This window comes from Colossoma macropomum, unplaced genomic scaffold (assembly GCF_904425465.1).
Source record: "Colossoma macropomum unplaced genomic scaffold, Colossoma_macropomum, whole genome shotgun sequence".
Classification (NCBI taxonomy): Eukaryota; Metazoa; Chordata; class Actinopteri; order Characiformes; family Serrasalmidae; genus Colossoma; species Colossoma macropomum.
Genome location: NW_023494807.1, coordinates 17,471,276 through 17,494,665, shown reverse-complemented (window position 1 = coordinate 17,494,665; position 23,390 = coordinate 17,471,276). Strand labels below are relative to the sequence as shown.

At 40.3% G+C, this 23,390-nt stretch overlaps 1 protein-coding gene across 1 annotated transcript in view; it reads right to left on the bottom strand.

The window, feature by feature from the left end:
* Positions 1-1,074: 1,074 nt before the first annotated feature.
* The window catches only part of LOC118797005 (potassium/sodium hyperpolarization-activated cyclic nucleotide-gated channel 2-like), a 79,809-nt gene continuing 57,493 nt past the window's right edge, over positions 1,075-23,390 (bottom strand). Inside the window, exons 5-8 of the mRNA XM_036556207.1 lie at positions 12,900-13,046; positions 10,696-10,936; positions 3,261-3,425; positions 1,075-2,051 (exon numbers count right to left, since the gene is read on the bottom strand). Of these exons, the coding sequence (XP_036412100.1) occupies positions 1,075-2,051; positions 3,261-3,425; positions 10,696-10,936; positions 12,900-13,046 (1,530 nt within the window). The remainder of the gene's footprint in view (positions 2,052-3,260; positions 3,426-10,695; positions 10,937-12,899; positions 13,047-23,390) is intronic.

The following is a 23,390-nucleotide window of genomic DNA, read 5'->3' as shown; positions in this document are numbered from 1 at the left end:
AAGTATTCGCATTGCAACACTAAAATTTCAGACAATAAGCAAGGTTAGCGTATTGCAGAATCATATTGCATGAAATGATCAACTTGGATCCAAACTAGTACGAGTTGAGTCTTGTTTCAGATATATAGATTCTTTTGGTTCCGCTGCTACCAGTGACAGAGTCATTGGTCTTCATCAGTAAAGACTTTCAGTGCAGCCCAGAGTCTGCCGAGTATTGCCTTAGCCATTGTGCACACATCCATCAAAAATGCCCAGCAAAACACTTAAAAAAAACACTACAGTAGCTTTGCACTCTCTTGAGAAAACAGATCAATGAATAAATAACAGGCTTACATGCTCCTGCGCTCCCACATAGACACACACAAACCATGTATATGGCTTCTAAACTTGGAATCAAGGCAGTTAAATAAATGGTGTTTCTTTTTTCTCAGTTGACACAGACACAACCAAACTTTGTGTTCAAGCTCAACTTTGGTTTTTGAGTAAATACAATGAAGATATTTACTGTTTTTTTTCTCATTTATCCTATTTACATATCGATGTAAGATCGACCAGCGGTCTATAATACTATTTTCATGGATATTTTACAAGAATATGGACAGTTAATTAGTTTGCTACAATTATAGCTTATACAGAAAAAAGGACACTCAAAACACTTTTGCAAAGCATAAAATTTCATCATTGTCATCTGATGCAAGTCCCTGATAACTTAAGTCCCAGCTCGGGCCAGATTGCATTGTATGGACTCTACAGAGTATGCAACAGAATTTCCACCCCGTTCCTCTTCATAACAAAGACAGAAAGGGGGCATTTTTATTAGCTGAACGCGAAAGTGACTAACTATGCAAGTGGGTCGACTAGAAACATCCCACTTGCTTCAATCTAGTTACAGTAGCGACGTTATATCTAGTAGTAGTACATCTGTCTGAGTAATCCCCCTTCTCATCAGCTATGAATCTCAGATTCCGCCTCCTCCACTGAAGGCTGTTACGAGCGTACAGAAATACCGCACTGATAGAACCTGGGGAACAGAATTCATTGTGACTCACAATAGTGCCGCCATGAGTGTTCCGGTCAGAGGTTCGAGGACAGCCTGGATCTAGCTGAGTCCGTTTCTGGGAGACTAACTATTGAATCTTTCTTGTGCACTATTGGGTCAAGATGACCTTGTCCTGCAACACCTGCTCCACTGGCCACCGGAGGGGTACCCACAGGGGGTGGAGTGGAGGGGTAAGCAGGTCCTGCTGCTGATGTCTGGTGGGGCAATGCCATTCTTTGAGGCACAGCACTTCTAACTCCAGAAGGCCCAGGAATGGCAGGGTGAGGGGCTTGTGGTGGACCAATGGACGTAGAGGATACATGGGTTGATGGTGGTGGGCTGGGGCCCACAGCTGGTGGGCCATCCTGGGGCAGGGAAGGCTGGGAAGCGGACAAGGCCCGGGCATCCTGGCTTAGGCTGCCCCCATGCTGCAAGGAATGGGTACTCTTCTGTGGGGTGGCCCGAGTAGGACTGGGCACATGTTGCTGGATTAGGGACAATTGAGATCCCGTGCGCCCACCCATTGGGCTGCAGCCATACTGGAATGTCCGGCCACCCATTGCTGCTAATGGGCTCTGCACTGGCGGGCTGGAAGTGGCCGCAGAAGCATAGGCTCCCCCGGCAATTGGACCTGGCGGCTGCGACTGCATGGGAGAGATGGACACAGGGCTGGAAAGGTTTTGGATGGCTTGGAAGCGTCGGACCATTCGGGGAGACTGCAGCGCGCCCTGCCCCACCAGAGGGCTGGCCATCTGGGGGCAGAAGCTCATGGCTACGGCTTGCTGGAGGGTGGCGATGGCGGAGGCACCCTGGGATTGACCAGGAGGGGCAAAGATGCCTCCGGGGATGGAAGGCGTCATGGACATGGCTCGTGGGCGCTGCAGGTCCACAAGCTTCACCATCTCGCGGTCGTACTTGACAATCTCCTGGATCATCTCATTCTCACGGTTGTTGAAGACACCCGAGTTGAGATCGTGCTGCACTTTGTGCATTAATATAGAGTTCTTCTTACCTGTTGGGGAAGGGTGGCACAGTGCATATGTTAATTAAGCCTAATCCTGGAATACCACTTAGGCTGGGTATTGAAATTCATACCTTAACAATAACAGCTGAAGTGCTTCAATACTACCAAGTATGGAAAAAAAATCAGTACCTGATTTGCACATTAAAAAGGTAGTTCAGCTGAAAATCAAATCCCCTTACCCCAAATGTAGTTGATCAGTGTAGACATCTGGTCTCCAAAGTTTGTTTCCTTCAGAGCTATGAGGCTAATGTAACTAACAAGTAATGGATGCTTATGCACACCAATTAACATCAAGCAAATGACAAACTACTCAGTCAGAGTGATTTGATTTGAAATAGTGTGCTGTAAAGAAACTTAACAACTTCTTTCTTTACAGTGGTGGTGATAGCAACCAGGGGTTGTGACGTCTACAATGCAAATATAGCCACTTTATCTATTATCCAAAACCACCAGTGAAGTTACATGTGCTTTCTGAATTTCATATATAATGTAATGTTGATGATGGTAAAAGTTTTTCTCTGGGGAATATTTTGCCTCATGTATTTATCCACCATTAATGTTTCAGGCCAAAATTTAATCTCAGAACTATTATAAAACAATCACTTTCTTTGAGGTAGCTTTTGGAGGCCTTTAACTCTTCAGACGCCTGGTTCTTTTGGTGGAATCCCCTTTAAATTTGTGCTGAGTTGTTCAATAATCTCAAACAGACTTGCCTGTGTGACATTGTATGATATATGTATGCATGTTTACAGTGTCGGAAATTACATAAGCAAGTCTATTTGAGATTACTTAACAACTCAGTACAGTTTGAGCTAAGTGTATGTAATTTAGGCATGCGGTTTGCCCAGTGCTAATTGGTTGAGTATAAGCTTTCATTACTTGTTAGGCTTCGCAGCGGTCTTTGCATTAGGCAAGGACAGGCAGCTGTCTAGGGTGCCCGTGAGCCAGGGGCCCCATGTAAATACAAATTAGATTTAGTTATTTGCAATTGTAGCTATTATTTTTTTTCAGTAATTTCAACCCACCCCTGGTCACAGTTATAATTGACTATTCCATGTTGTTATGTGATGACACAACTGCATAAAGTTATGAATGAACAAGAAAATTAAGTGATAATCTACATTTTGCATAGTCTTGTCTGATTTACTGGAATATTGTGCAAATCTGATTTATTTTGCCAAGTGTTGGCGTTCTTACCTATACGGTCAAGCCTGTCAATGGCAACAGTCTCGAAAGCTCTCCTCATCATGGGGTACTCCTCCAGCACCTCGTTAAAATGGTCCACTGAGAGCGAGTAGAGGCGGCAGTACGTCTCTGCCTGAACACTCGCCGTTCGCCGACCTCGTGTCAACAAACAGATTTCTGCCATAGGGAGAGACGCACAACACACAAACATACACACAGATAAACATGATTTGCATCTGTCACCACACATTTTTACATTTTTAGGGCATTTTCAGATGTTCTCAAAGTCCTTAAAACTGAAAATGAACACAGTATGGATGCATTTGTAAGAGTATGAAAGATGGACGCTGAGACATCTAGCCATAGCTGACAGTTAAATAGACTGCTTTAAATCAATGTCAGATGATTTAGAGGTCTGCAGAGTGCAGTGGAGTTTTATGATCTCATTATCACTCTGTAAAGTTTAAATGAATCCATGCACAGCAGTGTGATCTCCTATCGACAAACCATTTTTGCTTGCTAATTGGATTGATCATTCATAATTTTCTGCAATAGGAAACTGTACAGTGTACTGTTATGTATAAATAGGACAGGCCCAAACAGCATTTTAGAGGCTTTGAATACTCATTGGTATTTCCAAACAACTACTCAATTAGTCATTGTCAAAATGACCCCTAAAACAATAATATCTGGAGTGTTTTTAGTCATCCAGCTGACAAACAGGTTCACTTCCATTTGAATCAGTGTTTCAGTCACACCAGCTGTGCTAGACACTAGACATCTGTCAAAACACAAGATAATAACTATCATCTTTTTACGCATTGAGGTATTCAATCTCACCCCATTTTAGGCTGTTTGAAATGAGTGGATGGAGCACATAGTTGTCCAGTTTGAAAAGAGTGAATAAAAATGCGTCAGCAATGCACAAAATTAATTTAGCCTAGAAAGAATTTTTTTAATGCAAGACCAAAGCTTTCTAAATTTCCAGAAAATGTAAGAAGAAATGGGCATACTGTTTTTTGTTTTGACTTAAAAGTAATATGAAATAGTTGCATGTTACAATGATGTTCCCACAGTTAAGGCACTTGACCCTCACTCTTTCAGAGGATGCCCAGAATTTTGTGCTATGCCACTTATCTTGGTGGCATAGCAGTTGCAGAGCAGCTCATGCACTGTACTAACAATGTGTGAGGAATCTTGTCACTATCGGTGGTAAAAACTTATGATTGTGCTTTTGTTGAGTGCTTAATTAAAAAGAAAGGGAGAAAAAAGAGCTTATTTTCCTGCCTGAAGCGGTTACGTGCTGAGTCCCCAAAGGCAGTGCAGATTGGCCGCATGTTCGCTAGTACTTCACTAGCGCTATGATTTCACTGATGCATCGTGTCCGATGTGGATTCAGCATGTAGCCTACAAAGTGGCATCCCATAGGAAAGAAAAATCAAAAGAGATTTCCTCGAAATCTATGTAGTTTCTCCTAGACAACAATGAGATCAGATGGAAAGACAAAGGGGACTTTTGCTTATGTCTCCTGCTCAGATATTTCTCCTGAGCAAAGAGCTGATTTATAGATAATAATTCTCATCTTTCTCTGCAGCTAAACTCATTTATCTCTCTTGTGTCTAATGTCTCATTTTTATCTAAAGATATTTCTAATAAGGAATTTTAGGAGAATCGCCATTAAGTCTCTTGAGTCATCAAAGTGCAACATTTATACAATACTGTTTTTCCTCTGAAGGATCACCACTATACTTACAGATTTCAGATGATTCATTAAACTGGCCTCCATGATACATGAGCCTCTCATCACAGTTTTTCACTGAGCATTCTTATTGTCCGATACTTTAAAGTGTTCCCACACAACTTTTTAGCTGAGGAGATGTGGATGCGTGGCCTGAATTTATGATGTATTTGACTAAACCAGCCAAAATGTATTTATTTTTAACATTTTCTGCATATTAACAATAAGTGGTGTATCTAAAGGCCTTTGCTGATGAACTGTAATGTAGTTAAGGCTACTTAATATCGAAACAAATATGTTAATAAGAAAATTCTTGAGTATTTAAATTTTTGGGGGCAGCCCTATCTGTAAAAATGGATAAAAGTACACTCCTAAAAAGATGGTCCTTCATCGATTCTTTAGTAAAGAAAATGGTTCTATAAAGATCCATGAACACTCAAAAAACCCTTTGCAAGGTTAAAGGAATCTTTGTATAATAAAGGTTCTTAAGAATGTGCTGTTCTATATGGAATATTTTTGAAAAGGGATTTATATAGCACCCAAAAGGGTTCTTGTCAAGCTTGTAACAATAGAAGAACCCTTTTGGGTGCTATATGGAACCTTTTTCAAAAAGGTTCTATATAGAACCATCTACAGCACATTCTTAATAACCATGAACACTCAAAGAACGCTTTGCAAGATTAAAGGGTTCTTTGCATCGTGAAACGGTTCTTAAGAATGTGCTATAGATGGTGCTATATAGAACCCTTTTCAAGAAGGTTCTATACAGAACCATCTACAGCACATTCTTTAGAACCATGAACACTCAAAGAACGCTTTGCATTATTAAAGGGTTTTTTGCATCATGAAAGGGTTCTTAAGAATGTGCTGTAGACTCTTTTCAAATGGGTTCTGTATATCACCCAGGAGGGTTCTTGTCAAGCTTGTAACAATAGAAGAACCCTTTTGAGTGCTATATAGAACCCTTTTCAAAAAGGTTCTATGTAGAACTATCTACAGCACATTCTCCATCAATCTGAAGAACGCTTTCACGATGCAAAAAAAAAACTTTAATCATGCAAAGGGTTCTTTGAGTGTTCATGGTTCTTTATAGAACCATTTTCTTTACTAAATGACCCTTGAAGAACCATCCTTTTTGAGAGTGTATTTTGCACAGCAGTAGTAGCAGCCATCAGGAAGGCTGTTTTTTAATCCATTTTTATAGACAGTATGCCATACAACATCAGAAACCACATAAGCAAGTCTATTTAGATTACACACAATGCTAATTGCAATATAAGCTTCCATTACTTGTTATCTACATTAGCCTCATAGCTCCAGTGCAAAACTAAAGCAAACATTGCATACCTAATATGTCTTGGCTGAATCACTATGTTTGGGGTAAGGCAAACATTCTACATTTGATTATATGCCAGAGTGATGTATACTCTTCGCTCACTCTGACATTACAGCTAGTACATAAAGTCCCTTAACAGCCATGCTGAGGTATTAATACGATGAATCCTCCTGCTCCTCTGGACAGAAATCGACTCCACTGGCAGCTAGTTTCTTTGCAGTGATCAAGGTGTGCTACTGATCTCCTCACTTGAGTGACAGATGTTGAGTGTGAATGTTCTAGAACAGTTAGTGTGCATTAAAAACACTGGTCACTGCATAAGCAGAAACCTCCATCAATCAGAGCCGGCTCACAGCTTGTGCTCTGAATCAGTTCTGGATCAGCAGACGCAAACTCTAATATCCTCCTTCCGGGAGGCCACAGCTAATTATAGACCACCCCGTCATTCCAGACCACTCACTGTTGGGTCTCATTCATCAAGTCAAGAGGCAATATATCACGGCTTTTCAATCAGAAATGGATGCATAAATGAATGCCCAAACACGAACATGCAGGCACAAATGCACACACACACACACACACACACAAGTTTGTATGGCTATCTTTGTGTGGTACCTCTCCTGACTACATTTGAATTTCCCAAACTGAATAGTGTTTGCAAGACAGAAAGGAAGAAAGAAAGAAAGAAAGAAAGAAAAAAAGAAAGAAAGAAAGAAAGAAAAGATAGGAAGTATGGAAAAGAAGAGGAAAAGAAAGAAGACATGAGGAGGTTGAAAAGCCGTAAAAGACAAGCACAGCCAATCAGCTTCAAGGCCATTATGACAACATCAGCAGGAGTTGGGTCATTGACATGACATGCTTCCAAGTCCATTATTATATAAAAATATTTTAATAAATACGTCATATATCAAATTATTCAACAACACATCTTTTATGTGAAACAACTTTCAGTGCATCTATGTAAAATTACTTAGTTTATTTTCAATGCTAAGCGTGGAGGGGGAGTAAAGTAAAGCACATCGCCACTGGACTCTGGAGTAGTGGAAACGTAATCTGTAGAGTAATAAATCACGCTTCTCTATCTGGCAGTCTGTTGGACAAGTCTGAGTTTGGCAAATGCCAGGAGAACCTTACCTGCCTGACTGCATTGTGCCAACTGTACAGTTTGGTGGAGGAGGGATAATGTATTGGGGTTGTTTTTCAGGGGCTGGCCTAGAACCCTTAGTTCCAGTGAAGGGAAATCTTAATGCTTCAGCAGACCAAGACATTTTGGGCAATTCCACGCTTCCAACTTCATGGGAACAGTTTGGGGAAGATCCTTTTCTGTTCCAGCATGACTGAGCCCCAGTGCACAAAGCAAGGTCCATGAAGGCATGGTTGGTGAGTTTGGTGTGAAAGAACTTGACTGGCCTACACCTCAACCCCATCAAACACCTTTGGGATGAATTAAAACAGATGCGAGCCAAGCCCTCTCGTCCAACATCAGTGTCTGACATCACAAATGCTCTTCTGGATGAATGGGCAGAATTCCCACAGACACTCCAAAATCTTGTAGAAAGCTTCCAGGAAGAGTGGAAGCTGTTATAGCTGCGAAGAGGGGGCCAACTCCATATTAATCCCCATGGATTTAGAATGGGATGTCATAAAAGCTCCTGTAGGTCTAATGTGTAGGTGTCCCAATACTTTTGTCCATATAGTGTATATATACACACACTGCATAAATTTGGAAATATTTCACCAAACTGTTCTATTAAATAACAGCTGTATTTTTTTTAAAGAAAAAAGAAATTTCCTTCATTGAGACCGTCCAAATATCCCCACAAAAAATATTGTTTTCCAGCATCCCAGGGTTTAGTCCCTGCAAAGAGCTACATACCCACACACATAACCAAACAGCCTGACTTGCATGCAGTTTCTGTCCTATTGCTATTTTGCATAGCCCCTGAGACCACTAGCATGCCTTGAAAGGGAAACGAATGCTGTGCTTCTGCTGCTACTGATATTTCTCCCATGATCCTGCTCAATATCTGTCGCGCTGAACCCCCCAGGGGAGGCCTTTCTACCACCCTTTTAACTCCAGCTACAGAAGGCATCTGTTCATTCGCAACCTTTCCAAGGTCACGCTCCCGCTCCTGCCTGCCCACTGCGGCTGCAGAGTGCTGAGTCATCAGAATTTTAAAGGCGCAGAGGGATTGTCTTGCACTCCTCGGCGACGCTGAGCACGCTCACCGCACACAACTTCTACAAGTCAGAAAAAGCAACACTGTCTCCGGATCTCTCAGCAGACGCTCAGCCATTGAACTCGTGTTCCAGTGCAGAGCTTGGCATCATTTTGGAAAAAAATGATCAAAGTATCACATTCGTCTTCAGCACCAAGAACATAACACAGAAATCACATCTAGCCTATAAAGCAGCATGTATACCCTTGTAGTTAATTCAGAGCTGGAAAGATTTAAATCCCTACTTAAGTAAAAGTAGTGCTACTGTAGAGGTAATCCATTTGAATACAACTAACAGTCTTATTAAAAAAAATACTGAAATAATTCATATAAGATTAGACTAAATAAGTTCTGTAAGGTAAATAATTTAAGTTACTTGATGTTTCCTTAAGTATTAGCTTACATTACACAACAGCTGCTTGTAATAGACCATATGAGCTACATGTTTAGGTTTAATAAAGAGCTCCTTGCTAGAAACACTAATATAGACCAGGATAGCTGGTCACCAGCGAAACCAGCATTGTTTTGGATGATGGGATTTTTGTATGCTGGTCAAACATCATGACCATGCTGGGAGATGAGCTAAATCAGTACCAGACCAGCACTAGACCAGCATGAACCAGCAAGCTGTTTAGCTAAGATTAGTTTGCCAGGCAGCTATCTGCTTAGCCCATAAGTTTACCTTGAACATTTGCTTACATTAGCTAAATTAGCTAGCTAACATGCGCTTGTAATAGAACATATGAACCATAACTTTATGTTTAATAAAGAGCTGTCCTGCTTGTTATTCTAAAGTTACAAAATAAAAGCAAAATTGCAAAAGAACACAGTAGCTAACATTTAGCTATCTGCTGAGCCCATTAGCTAACATTTAGCTATCTGCTGAGCCCATTAATTTACCTTGAACATTAGCTTACATTAGCTAAATTAGCTAGCTAACAGGCGCTTGTAGTAGAACATATGAGTCAGCTAGGTGTAATAAAGATCTTGTTATTCTAAAACAACAATAAAAAGGAAAACTGTAACAGAACACAGTAGATTTTTAGCTAGTTAGCTAATTGCTTTCTCAAGTTAGCAACAGGAAATTGCTGATTGTAATGATGCTTGAAACAAGTACAATTATCTGGCAATGGAATAAGACACTTCCATAAGATAAAATTTCTCAAAAGAAGTAAAAGTGTTTAATACATAATCTAAATAATCTTATAATATTCTTACAACAATCTCTTGATTAAGAAATATTAGATATACTGACTACATTTAAGATTTTTGCACTTGCTCAGATAAAATCTTGTGCAGTGCACTTCTGGTTAACTCCAGCTAGATTCAAGAAAACATGGACCACCTCTAGCTGTTTCAAACAGTGTTTGCACTATCCTCCACACAGTGCTTCTGACAATGAATCTGGGAACTGAAAGCATACATTTTGGAGTTTTGAGCGGGGGCTCAAAGTCTGTTCAGATACGGAGTATGGTAAGATGGTAATTATGGATATATTATGGCTATGGCATGACAGTACAATGAGAATAAAGCTGCAAAAGACTCATTCTGAGAATTACAAAATCAACCTGCTTTTTTCACTACCACCTGATTCTCACAGAGGCTCCTAAAAAACCGTGGCGTTCTGGCTTTGGCACCCGTCTGAGGCATCAGATTACAGCATGTCACCGGTACTCCCATGCAATCTCTCTTTTAGCGGAGCCCCAGGGTTTGTGGGTGGAAGGCTCGAGCACGAAACAGGCTGGATATTTTGCCATTTACTGTACAATAAACTCATCACTGCTCTCCAAATAACAGGGCTATAATTATCAGGCGAACATGTCAGCAGAGCTTGGATCGTCTCAGGGAAATTATGCTTGTCACTATCAAGAGTGACAGAGAGGACTGGAGACGAGTTATTACGCTTTAATGTCTGAAGGAATGACAGTGAGGGTCCGCAAGAACACACACTCAAATATCCAACTCATTTAACTCTGCTTTAATTCCATCCTGTGGAAAGCGAGGTCACGCAAACCACCTTAAATCATGTTTCCAGCATCGCAGGGGTTTAATTAGAATTTGGGCACTTTAATTAAGGGATGTGACAGTTTAATTTGAACCTAATTTAGGCAGTTATGAAAACAGGTTAATTTCCCAGGCAACAAGAGACCGCACCTCCAAAATAAGAGCCATCGGAAAGCTTCATTCCCACTGTTCCTTTGGTCAGGACGTTGACCACGCCGTGCTGGATGAAGTACATCTTCTTGCCGATGGTGCCCTCGCGGATGATGTAATCTCTGGGCTGGAAAACCTCAAAGCGCAACTTAGTCAGCATGGCTGTCACAAAGTTGGGCTCAGCGTTGGCGAACAGAGGCATGGAGGCCACCAGCTTCCGGCAGTTGAAGTTCACTATTTCCTGAAAGAGGGCAAACATACCAGAGGGGGTTTAGCCTTTACCATTTACACTAGGAGATCAAACAAAGAGCACTGAAAAACCTACTTTGTGAAGCATTTTTAATATGGTAGGCTATTGCATTATAAAAAGAGATACATGAATGTTACAAATCTGCCCATTGAATGTTTGGGGACATCTGGCCTTCTTTTCAGAGATGGAAATGAATGCATCTGATTTAATTCTGTAACAAATCTAGCCTGAAATAGCACCTTTACATTGTGTGATGTCATGTTGTAAGCTGTGGAGTGGTTGAGTGCTGAAGAAGTTTGAGCATCATAGCCAACTTTTAGATGCTCATCTGAAAGCAATGATTTGACAAATTTACAAAATTTTCCACTTATCCCAGATACAGTCAATCAACTGTATGTGTCATGTCCAATTTTGCTTCTTTAGTTTAGCGCTGGAGCTACAAGGCCAACACTGCTAACAAACACTAGACATCAATAGTCACCCAAATTTTTCAGTAAAAAACATGTTTCTCCTCATGTTTCTCAATCCACACAATCCACATCCAAGTCTTTATTAAGGCTGCGCAGACTTGGTGGTGTGGTTTAGGACACAGTATGACAGCATTTCAGACAACAGGTGTTGTGTCATTCTGACTCCTCCTCTTATTATACTGCTATTGGCTGATATTTAAGTTTGTATCGATATTTCAAAAAATGGTATCATTCCATCTCTTCTTCTTTTCAAATTTTCCATGTAACATTTGATTTTTACTGTTAATTTTCAGGTAAGAAAACATACTTACATGACTTTGTTGGTGGCTATAATCTGTTAGCTACATTAGCATCATAGCTCAAGTGCAAAACTAAAGAAGGAGACTTCAAACAACAAACATGTCTTGTCTGATCCACAACATTGCGAGTAACTGAAAAATCGTGTAAACCAGATATTCTGCCAGACTATTGCTTTAACATAAAACAGCTGTTTGCCAATATTTAAGCAACACTTGTTCATCAAAATGTCCTCCTTGGTATGAAGAGTAGGTTTGCGCTTGATAATGATCTGACAGCTTGTTTTCTTCCAAAACTATTGTTAAAAGCACATATTAAAACTGTTTTTGCCCAAAGGTGGTTTAAACACCTGAAAGGCTTGAGTGCTGATGAGTGCTCTCAACAAGATGTGTGGCCTTTAGCATCATTTCCAAGATATCACAAATACTGTCACGTATATATACAGTATATGCAGTATGTGTCCTAGAGCAGGGCACTGGGTCGTCTATTTTGTCTGTGAATAAAGGGTATTAATAGGGAGTTTGTCTCCCTAGATAATAGAACTTTGCTGTGAGGATTTGATTGCCTTCAGCCAAAAGACCATTAGTGAGGTCAGGTGCTGATGATCAGTTCTGGATCATAAACGCCATAAACTCCAACTCATCTCAAAGGTATTGGATGGTGTTCCATCGCAATTCCACTGCTCAACAGCACAATGCTGGGGGGGCTTTGTACCACTCTTGTTGTCACTGCGCAAGGTGACCTTAGGTCAGTGGTTCTCAAACTGGTCCCAACCTCACGACACATAGGGATAAGACAAAATTATTAATTGTCACAAGGAGCAGTTGTGGGCTCTGAGGACCAGTGACCCACCTCTATTTGCATGTACATGTAAGCATTCCGGATAAATATAATAATAAGGGCACAACACTCTGCCCTGGCTCATGCACTGAACCTTTGGTCTATATCCAGGCATACAACAGAATGAATTATGCCACAGCACACAGAGTAAGACATGTGCTGCTCTTTCAAATGGATTGCTTCGTACAGTGCAACACATTTTGTTGTCAGCAACCCTTTATTGTTTTGGAAAGTGAGAAGAGAACAGGGGCCACTGTAGGGGCCTCTAGGGGCTGTTTTTCCATGGATGTTTACACACAGACATCTACACTAACTTCCCCCCCCCACACACACACACTCCGTCTCACCTCTCTGAGTGGCTCATTCAGCTCCTCCAGGATGCTCTCCTCATCGAACATCTTTCCCTGGTAGCGGTGCTCATAGTAATCATGGATTTTTTGTCGGAAGTCTGCCGGAAGTTTGTGGAAGGACATGTACTGCTCCACTTGTTTATACTGAGGGAGGACAAAGACATTGGGAATGTGAGACAGGCTGTAAAAAGATACCTCCCTAACACACACCCTCACACACACACACATATGTATATATATATATATATATATATATATATATATATATATATGCAAAATAAACAATACAAAGTTATGTTTTTGTCCTGATAAGTTCTCCCTGTTTTTTTCTGTTTTTATCAAAAAAGAACATTTTTGTCCAGAAAATGTTTGAAAACACATGCATGCACATACAACAGATGCAGCACTGCACCCACAGCACCACTGACCTTATATGGTATCATTAGCTAATGAGGCAAACATCCCTCAGACTGGGTTATTTGTGGGGACAGAAGGAGAACAGCCATGTTCTGAGGATTAATGTAAAAAACGCAAAGAAAAGAGGTCACGTCGGGCTCTGCCACCCCTGGGGGAAAAGATTAACTTTAGAGCAACACGTACACTTCCTGTAAGAATCTCTTTTTGCCTCCCAAAAGTAGCTGACCTGAGCATTTGTGTCATATGTGTGTACCTGTGCAGAGTTAGCAACTTCTGCTGAAAGAGTAATAGCTACAACACAAAGGCCACGCCAACCTCTGGCACCAGTGAGGTGAAACATTAACCTTAAAGCAACACGTACGTGTCCTGTAAACAACTTCATCTACCTTCCACCATCTGCTGATGCAAGTGTCTGTGAAATACCTGTTAAGGCTTTAGAAGAACGTGTAGAACAATAATGAGGCCAGTGCACAAGCAAATAAACTTCCAATGGACTTCCTTTAAACTAGAGCTGTCCGCATTATGTCTACATATGAGTTTTCAAATATGGACTATTTTATTACTATTATGTACTACTTTGCATCTAACATTCAACCCTTATCTTTCAGTTAATCAAGTTTTCTAAGCTTCCAATGCACTGTAAAAAGTGGCTCGTCAGATCTACCTAAAAAATTACTTCATGTGGTAACAAGCAATTGAACTAGTTTAATTAAACTCAAAAAATCACTTTGATTGAAAGAATCATTCATTCAAAGTATTTTTTTAGGTTGAATAAAACTAGATCATTTACTTGTTACCAAATGAAGTCATTTTTAGGTAGATCTGAAGACACTTCTCACAGTGTGTCCTACTTCCAGAAAAAAAAATGATGAATCTGTAATGGATGTGGCCTTTTTTTTCCTACAATTCACATGGAGGTGAAATTATTCAAGTGGAGATAAAAATAAAGTACATCTGCAAGGTAGCAAGAAACCATGTGTAATAAAGTGGCCAGTGAGTGGAAGTACATAGCAGGTGTTTCTAATAAAGAGGCCAGTAACTGGAAGTGCGAGGTAGGTGTTTCTAATAAAGTGGCCAGTGAGTGGAAGTCCAAGGTAGCCGTTTCTAATAAAGTGGCCAGTGAGTGGAAGCTTAGAGAAAATGTTTCTGATAAAGTGGCCAGTGAGTGGAAGGAGAAGTAGGCCTTTCTAATAAAGTGGCCAATGAGTGGAAGCTTAAAGAAGGTGTTTTAATAAAGTGACCACTGAGTGAAAATACATTATGAATTAGATATAAGATAATCCACCTGCATAAGGAAGGTGAAAGTCAAATGAAAATAATTGAAAAAACAGTTTCCAAAACTTGAGGTCAAAAGAATTAAAATCTATTGAGAAAAGGGGACTTTTAACAACAGTGCAAAACATGGTGGACCACCAAAACAAAACAACTCAATGTTATGAGTCTAAAAGGATGTGTAGCTGTCAGGATGCCATTACTGTGAAAAGGAAATAAAAAAGAAAAAGAAGAAAATTTGCAGATCCAGCAAAGAAGCTGCTGGTGTTCTCAGAACAATGGACTGACCACCCCAGAGCCAATGAGTTGTTCAGGCTTCTGTGTATTTTTTTGTTAAATATATGTTTAAATAGAAAACCAATTCTTACCCTTCCAAAATATTTAACAGCTCCATCTACACAACTCCTCCTATTTAAATCTGAACCCTACAAAGTTTAACTACTAGTGCCATTAAGCTACTCTCCTTTTTTAACAAGAGACACAGATCAATGAGCATTACTTTGGAAAAAGAAGGCCAGGCAGTGATAGCTCAATAGCTCACTGCACTCACTGATGGCTTGATAAAGGTAAATGTGTTTAGTGCTTGACTCAAGGTGAAGAGAGAGCGAGTGAAAACGAGGAGAGAGAGAGAGAGAAGACGAGATTGACCCTTGAGTGGACTGACAGTCTTCTATGTGACGTCAAAGAGACAGCCTGCTCAATCTCCCCCCTCATTTACAACAGAACTGAATCAAAATGGGAAAGAATAAGCAACTGAACCATTTACCGGCAGGCGTGAACAGGACAATATGTCATTTTCTGCAACGCTTCCATTTCTGTGGGGATTAGAGGCTTAGCAACTCATTCCAGCATCTCAGCACTGTGCTTGTGATGAGCTGAAGGGAAGCTTTAGTTTATTACTCGTCTGCTGTCGGCTACAGATGGCAGTGGACCTATACACTAATGCTATCATTTTCAACAAGCTTTGGACAAATTAACGACAATAGAGTGCACTTGTTTTCTCTGCACATAAAGGCATACATATGGTAAAACTGGTCATCTAGTAGGGTTTGGAGTAGTTATTTGAATAGATAAATATGTGAACTCATCTTGTGCATTCTGACATTTTCGTCAAGTCATAAAATTGTTACATTACCAAATGGTGTGCATCAGTTGCATTCAGACTGTCATCACCAATTGGGAAATCACAATAAGATGATCAATAATGTCTTAATCTAAGTGGTACATTAGAGTTGCAACACAAAGTTGTGTAAGATGGAACTTTATCACTTGTATTTATGACTTGGCCAGCTATTTAAGCACAAAGTCCCCGTGGTAAACTCATAAATTCACAAGTTTAAGAGATTACTATGACCATCTAAACGTACCATTAGCATTCATTTACTTAACCAAGCATCAGACATCTCTGTAAAAATAACAGTATTAAGAAAATAATGAATCATGTATTATCTTACTCACTCACTCATGTTTAGCAGCCTGAAGATTCTCCATAAGGGGGTGCTATTAGCACTCAGATAGCTTTTATGCTTCATAAAAGTGTCACATATTTTCTGTGATATATAAGGAATTATGTACCAAGCTGACCTCCACAGATACTCTTCTCGAATGCTTTCTTGTGATCTTGGCATTACATTGGATTCTAGTCACACAACAAATCAACAGTTTCTCTCTGTCCCTCTAGAGTCAAGCAGATGTTTTCTATGGAGCTCCGCTGGTGACATCTTGTATAAATGAAAATAATACGTGGCCACAACTTAGTAAGGCATGGGAACAAGATAATTAAGTCGTGGCCACGACTTAGTAAGGCATGGTCTCTTTCCCACACCTTACTAAGTCATGGCCATGACTTAATTATCTCATTACCATGCTTTACTAAGTTGTTACCACACATTAGGATCTTGTTTCCACGCATTAATAAGGTGTGGCCACGTATTCTTTTTATTTATATGGGATGTCACCAGCAGGGCTCTATAGTTTTCTGTCCATAAAGGCTTTAACAAGGAGTCTTGCTGTTTTTTTTTTGCTTTTATCCATTGCCATATGTTGGGGTATATGTAATATTTAAGCAATAGAACACGAGAGGGAGTGTGTTATCGCAAAATAACATCACGGTGGCCGTAGATCATCACAGCCGTGATGTTATACACGATAACACATGACCATGAGTGTTCTACTGTATACAACAGTTAAATAAATAAAATAAGAAATAAATAAACTGGGCCATGAACGTGGCATTTAATATGTTTTAATGTTTGCAATTCCTTCTGCCAAATTATAGTTCCTTAACAAGCAGCTTGTTGCTACGTCAGCCAGCAGTTCGCTCTCCAGCTCCTTACACTAAATTCCCAAACTGTCATTACCACTGAGCAAGCTTTTTTGTGTTTTTGGTTTTATGGCTCAGTCCGACTTGGTCAGACTCTGAAGATGAGACTATACGTTTGGCGAATGGTATTCGGTTAATTTCTGGCTAATTCCAGGTTATTTAGGTGTTCTTCTGTCACAGCTGCTGACTGAACAGCTTGCTCAGTGGTAATAACAGTTTGGGAATTTAGTGTTCTCATCTTCAGAGTCTGACCAAATCGACTGTCGGTCAAGTGTGAGCTTAAAAGTATCCATTTTCTGTTTGTGCGCAAAGTAAGAAGTAAAAACATTTAAATGGCCTGAGAGTCTCCTACAGCTGTCAAACTCGTTGCTTAGCAACAGTGTCTTAGCGGAGTGATACAGTGTTTGTGAGATTCTAACTAGAGATGCAGCACTGGTCTGCTTCAGAGTGGCGCTGTAGCAAACTGGTTCACCCAGCTGGTCATTTATAGCCTAGCAACCGTAACTATGCCTGGGATACCTCTGAAACATCTTACAATATGCTGTTGCATGTTTGTAAATCTGAAAACTGGTGCAAGTTTGGTAGAAAGAGTGAATTGTTGCTCATTTCTCAAACCTGAAGACAACAGAGGAGATGTATAGCTCTCAGTTACTGTGTGGAAGACCACATTACCAAACTAGAAAAGAGAATTTCCAAAAGGAGAATCATTGAACCAAACACTTTGCTGCCATTGAAGCTAGCATCAGGGCTGCTGTGGTGAGTGAGTTGGCAGCCAGCCAACACCGGAGTAGCCAGCCAACATGAGACCCCTCCAAATACCAGGGGGTATTCTGAATACTGACTGAATTGAACTGAAATAAAAAACAAACAAACAAAAAAAAAAAAGCTGAAAGATTTGTACAGTGTGAAGAGTAAAGAGTTATAAGCTAAAGAGTTCTGAAAGGTAGGGTTATTATAGTTTTGAAATTTTCATTATTTCAAGTTTTATTTAGATTTTCATTTTGTTTTTTGATTACCGTTTGAAGGGAAAACTATTAGTTTTTGTTTTGTTTTAATGCCCTGAACAGTAATAGTTTTAGTTCAGTTTTTACTTAGTTTTAGTTGTTATTGTTATAATCAATGCTGTGATAGTATGTATGTAGACTTAGTTCAGCTCCAGCTTTTCTTAAAAACGGCCCAACTCAGAAGGAATAAACTTCTAAACTCTCATTCTCATTCACTCATTCAAGTTTTTTGCTGAATTTTAGTTAGTTCTGCAGTGGACATCATAGTTTTAGTTAGATATAATAACCCTGCTGCAAGCCAGGTGGTAGCACGTTCAATCACACATGCATAAAAACAAAAAAGATAATTCACTAAATCAACCCAACAATCAGGTATGACAACAGCAAAAGTGGAAAGCTCCAGTTCCCCTTGAAGGCCTCTACTAAAACAAGAATCCACAAGTACTTCTGATTTTTCTCCTATTTTTTGATGTCAACAAATGACAGAAATATGTCAAAAATGTAAAGAATACAAAACCATTAACTTTTCATCAAATTCAAATCATTATCAGTGAGAGCAAGTGATAAATACTTCATATCAAATAACGTGGGTAACACTGGGCAACCATGCCTGTGTTACTGCCAATGATAACAACAACTTGTAAGGGTTAAAGTGCTTCTCTGTAGCCTCTATGTGTTGTGTGTGTTTGGTGTTGTGTGATTTATAGGTGTGTGTGTGTGTGTGTGTGTGTGAGCCAGAGGCCAGGCTGTCAGCGGGATTACAGTGAGATGTGTGGTGGCAGTTAAGCTCAGGGACAGCGGCTGCTGCTCCATGCCAGCCTTGCTGTCTCTCTGATTTACAGCACACTCAACAGGCAGCAATACAAGCGCCAAAGCACACGCTTTAGCCAACAATATACACACACAAATCCATATACACATAGACTTGGGGGGGGGCAAAGTTTGATGCTCAAGTTGAAGCAGTGCATGGAGTACAGATTCTGACAACAGCAGCTTTCAAGAAAAACAAAAACACTATAAATCCACTGTTGTATCAAAACCTCACATTGCAGCTAGTGTCATACCAAACCTAGACAACTGCCGTGGTTTGTGGTGGTGGGGTGATTTGTATGCAGCTGCAGGTAAGCTGGCTAACTCACCTACGATAAACATTAAACATTAAAGAGTGAAATAAAAGTTAACACAATTAAGCTTGCCACAGTGCTACACACTGATCTGCTGCAAAAAAGTGTAGATAACTGGCATGGTTGGCGGCTATTGGGTGACTTGCGTGCAGCTGCAGTTAGCCATGGAGCTAACATTGCAGTCAGCAAGCTGGCTAACTTGTTTAAAACAAGCAGTCAAAAAAGTAATGACAGTAAGACAGTCTCTCTGCTCTCTTTCAGGTGTTTATATATAGCCATATGGTGAAAACATGGTAAAAGGGTTGTGTGCAGACACTCCATTTTCCATTTAGCATTTCCTCCATTTTGGTGGTTCAGTGTTATAAAGCACCACCTTTTCAGAGGTCAACACATCACAGTGTTAGCACTACTGGTTGAAGATGCGAGTGTGAGTCACTAAGTTCACTAAAGCGAAACTGCACTTCATGGTGAGTTCCATTGAAATGCCACTTGTGATACCATAGACCAGGGGCTCATTCAAATTGCGCATGTTAACAATGATTTTTACACAGTCAAATTATACTTAAGGAAGAAAAAAAATCCTGAAGCCGATACCAAATCTTTCCAATCAAGCAAGCATTAGTTTACTCTCTCACTTTTAGCAGGCCAAAGGTTCTCCACAAGAGGGGGCTTTTGGCACTAAAATAGGTTTTCTATGCATAGCTGAATACAGTTGAGAAGAAACTGGCATGACCCTACACCAGGCCAGGCTCAAAGACTTATTGTAAGTATTCATTGTAAAACTGCATCATAAAAAGTGAATGTTAACTTGAATGCCTATCATAAGCCTCAGATTCTGTGTCTAAGAGTTTCCATTAGTGGTATCAAGCCCAGTGGAACAGTGAATATACACTACCGTTACCTTGGTACTAACATAACATTTGAAGTGCTAGCGGATGTGAGCATTATGTTTGTGGAAAGAAAAGACTATGAAAATTTATGCCAGGAATCAAGTAATAGATTTATATGTATCTTTATTATGCTGTTGTTCTAGTCTGATCTGCAATGAATCAGCTACTATTATAAAAGAACACAATGGCTACAGAGCACAGGTCATGTAGCCTCATTAGCATGCTCTACACAATGCCTGCTGTCTCATGGAAACAGATATATTTGCAATAGAAAATCCTTGTATGCGATAATACATTTCAATAGTTATAATATTCAGTGCTTCCTGCTATATGTTTTTTAACAGATTTATCACAATTTTAATAGAACAGCTGGGTCTAGACGAAACTTACTCACAGGCTGTAGGTCACTATTTGATAATCCCCACCATAAGCTAACCCCTCAAGCTGTGTAGAGCATAACACAACTGTATCCTCATCCACAGCTCAGTGCAGAGTTTTTAGCCATGAGTGACTGCTGCTCTTTCTTCACGCCGCACCAAAATGACAAGCCACAAATAGAGAGCGTGTAAAATGGGCCTTGGAAACGTACAGCCCCTCGTGGTGACAGATCATTGTGAGCTGGGAGAAGGGTAGCAGATGAGCAATGGGACTGATCTATAGAGAAGGCCGTGTGGGTATTACAAACGCCCCCAGTGTGACCTTCACCACTGCCTCCAGCTTTGTCAAGGGGCCGAGAGAGTTAGAAAGACAGAGAAAGCTGGAGAGAGAGAGAGAGAGAGAGAGAGAAAGAGAAAAAGGGGGAAAAGGAGGAGGGGGAGGGGGAAGAAGAGAAGGCAAAGAGGAGGAAAAGAAGAGAGTGGCTGTGCCAAACGTCTGGGAGTGAATAATTGAGAGGAGGAAGAATCCCTGCGGCTCTGAGCATCACCCTCTTCCTCAGGGGCCATATTACGCACTTCTCTTTCCCCTAGAGCACCAAGCTAATGCTAATGGTGCAGCTGAGCTGACACTGCCTTTATATTAGTGCCCTGAAGATAACAAATAGCTTACACTGGTCTGCAAGGCATTAAATCTGATAACCAAACCAGATGTTTTTTTGCCACAATCTTCTCTTGTTCCAAGACATCTTCCACAAATTTACATCCTTTTACTCTTTTTTTAAGTGGCTAGCTAACTGGCCTGCTGGTTTATGCTGTTATAAGTGAATGGCTGGACTTCTTCTCTTTCTGTGTCAAGTAAGTAGAACATGCCACCAGTGTACCAAAGTCCCAACTATTCGATGTTCAAGCCTGATGCTAATACTGGATTGAGGTACAGAGTGACATAATAATTTTATTTGAAAACACCTCAAATGTGTATCATTTTAGTGTTGTATTGCCTACCCCAGATTAGTGCTGCACAATATGTTGTTTGTTAATTATAATCATGATATTGTTCCTTTCAATACTGATATTACAGAAGGCTGCTGTATACAAATGAGCTCTCTGATCAGTCATGTTGTTTTTTACTGTGCTGTGAGCATCCTGACCAATCACTGTTCCAGATGAGTTTTTCGGTGGTTGTTTTAATGAAACAAAAGTAAATGATTTTGGCCAATCTTTAACCATGTCACATTACTGATTCACCAGTGCACTTAGTATGCACATTATAAGGCCAAAAGTGGACACCTGACCATCAGACCTATATGAGCTTGTTGGATAACCCATTCCAAAGTCATGGGCGTTAATATGGAGTTGGCCTCCCCTTTCTGACTATAAGAGTGTCCACTCTTTTGGGAAGACTTTCTACATGGTTTTGGAGTGGGTCTGTGGGATTTGTGCCCATTCGGTATTTGTAAGGTCAAACACTGACATTGGACGAGAGGGCCTGGCTTGCAATTCGATGTTCATCCCAAAGGTGTTCAGTGGGGTTGAGGTCAGGGCTCTGTGCAGGCAACTCAAGTTCCTCCACACCAAACTCATCAAACCATGTTGTTGTGGATCTCAAGAAAGCCTTCCGACAAACTGTTGCTACAGAAGTTGAAAGCATACAATTGTCAAAACTTTACTGTTGCCCTTATACATTCTGGTGTAGATTTGTCCATCAGACTGCCAGATAATGAAGCATGATTTATCACACCAGAGAATATGTTTCCACTGCTCCAGTGGCAGTGTTCTTTACACCACTCTGGCCAACACTTGGTATTGTGCATAGTAATCTTAGGCTTGTGTGGAGCTGCTCAGCCATGGAAACCCATGTTATGACGTTCCACATGCACAGTGCAGATACTGCTTCTAGAGGCAGTTTAGAACTCTGTAGTGAGTGATGTAACAGACAGCCCCACTCTGTGAGTTTACTGCTTCATGACTGAACTGTTTTTGCTCCTGGACACTTCCAATTTCACAATAATAGCACTTACAGTTGACCGAGGCAGATCTAGCAAGGCTTGTGGCAAAGGTGGCATCCTATGACAGCGCCATGTTTGAAGTCATTGAGCTCTTCAGCATGACCCATTCTTCTGCTGTTATTTGCCCAAGGAGACTGAATGGAGATTACATGGCCATGTGCTTGATTTTATACAACTGTTGGCAATGGATATAGCTGAACACATGAACTTAATGATTTGGGGGTGGGGTGTCCACATACTGTTGGTCATATAGTGCATTTAGTGTATTACATAGGCTTATGTAATATGTAGAAATATAATCATAATACCATTTTTGTTCATATCGCGCGGCCCAAAAGGTGTCTGTATATATGTGTATGTGTCTCAGCAAAACAAAACATGTGTACGAAATGATTTAATACAGTTGGAGAATGCTGTTCCTCGCTGAGTTTGTAGAAGAGATTATATTGCTGCGGGTCATTTGAAATTTGAACAGTGCAAATGGTAATGTCCACATTAGCCCATCTCCTCTGCCTCAAGGCTACAAAACAGACCAAGAAAATGTCACAAAAGAATAAAAATAATAGTGTATGAGTAGACTTGGTACTCTATACATATCTCTCTCTCTCCTCTATGTGATGTAGAGCTATCTGTCAGCAGTGTGCGTGCTGGCAGTGTGAGACTGAGACTTTTACTGAGCAACACAGTATGTATATATATATATATATATATATATATATATATATATATCGCGCAGGACATCACTCCATTCATATTCCCTTCAATGATGTGTAATGCTCCAGCACCATTTGCAGAGAAGCAGAAACATAATCATGACATATCGTGATGCTCCCACCTCCATACTTCACTGTGGATTTGGTGTTTTTGGGATGATACCTGCAACTCTTCTTTCTCCAAACATGACAAGCCGAATTATATATAAGAATTGCCCTTTTGTTTTGTCTGATCAAAGGACAAATTTTCCAGATGAGACAAATTGTACTGACAGGGATTGTTAAGGTCTTTGCTATGACTCTTTAGTTTTTCCTATTCAAGTGTTGTTTAATAATGCTGTCTCCAAGATCCTAAGAAAGCT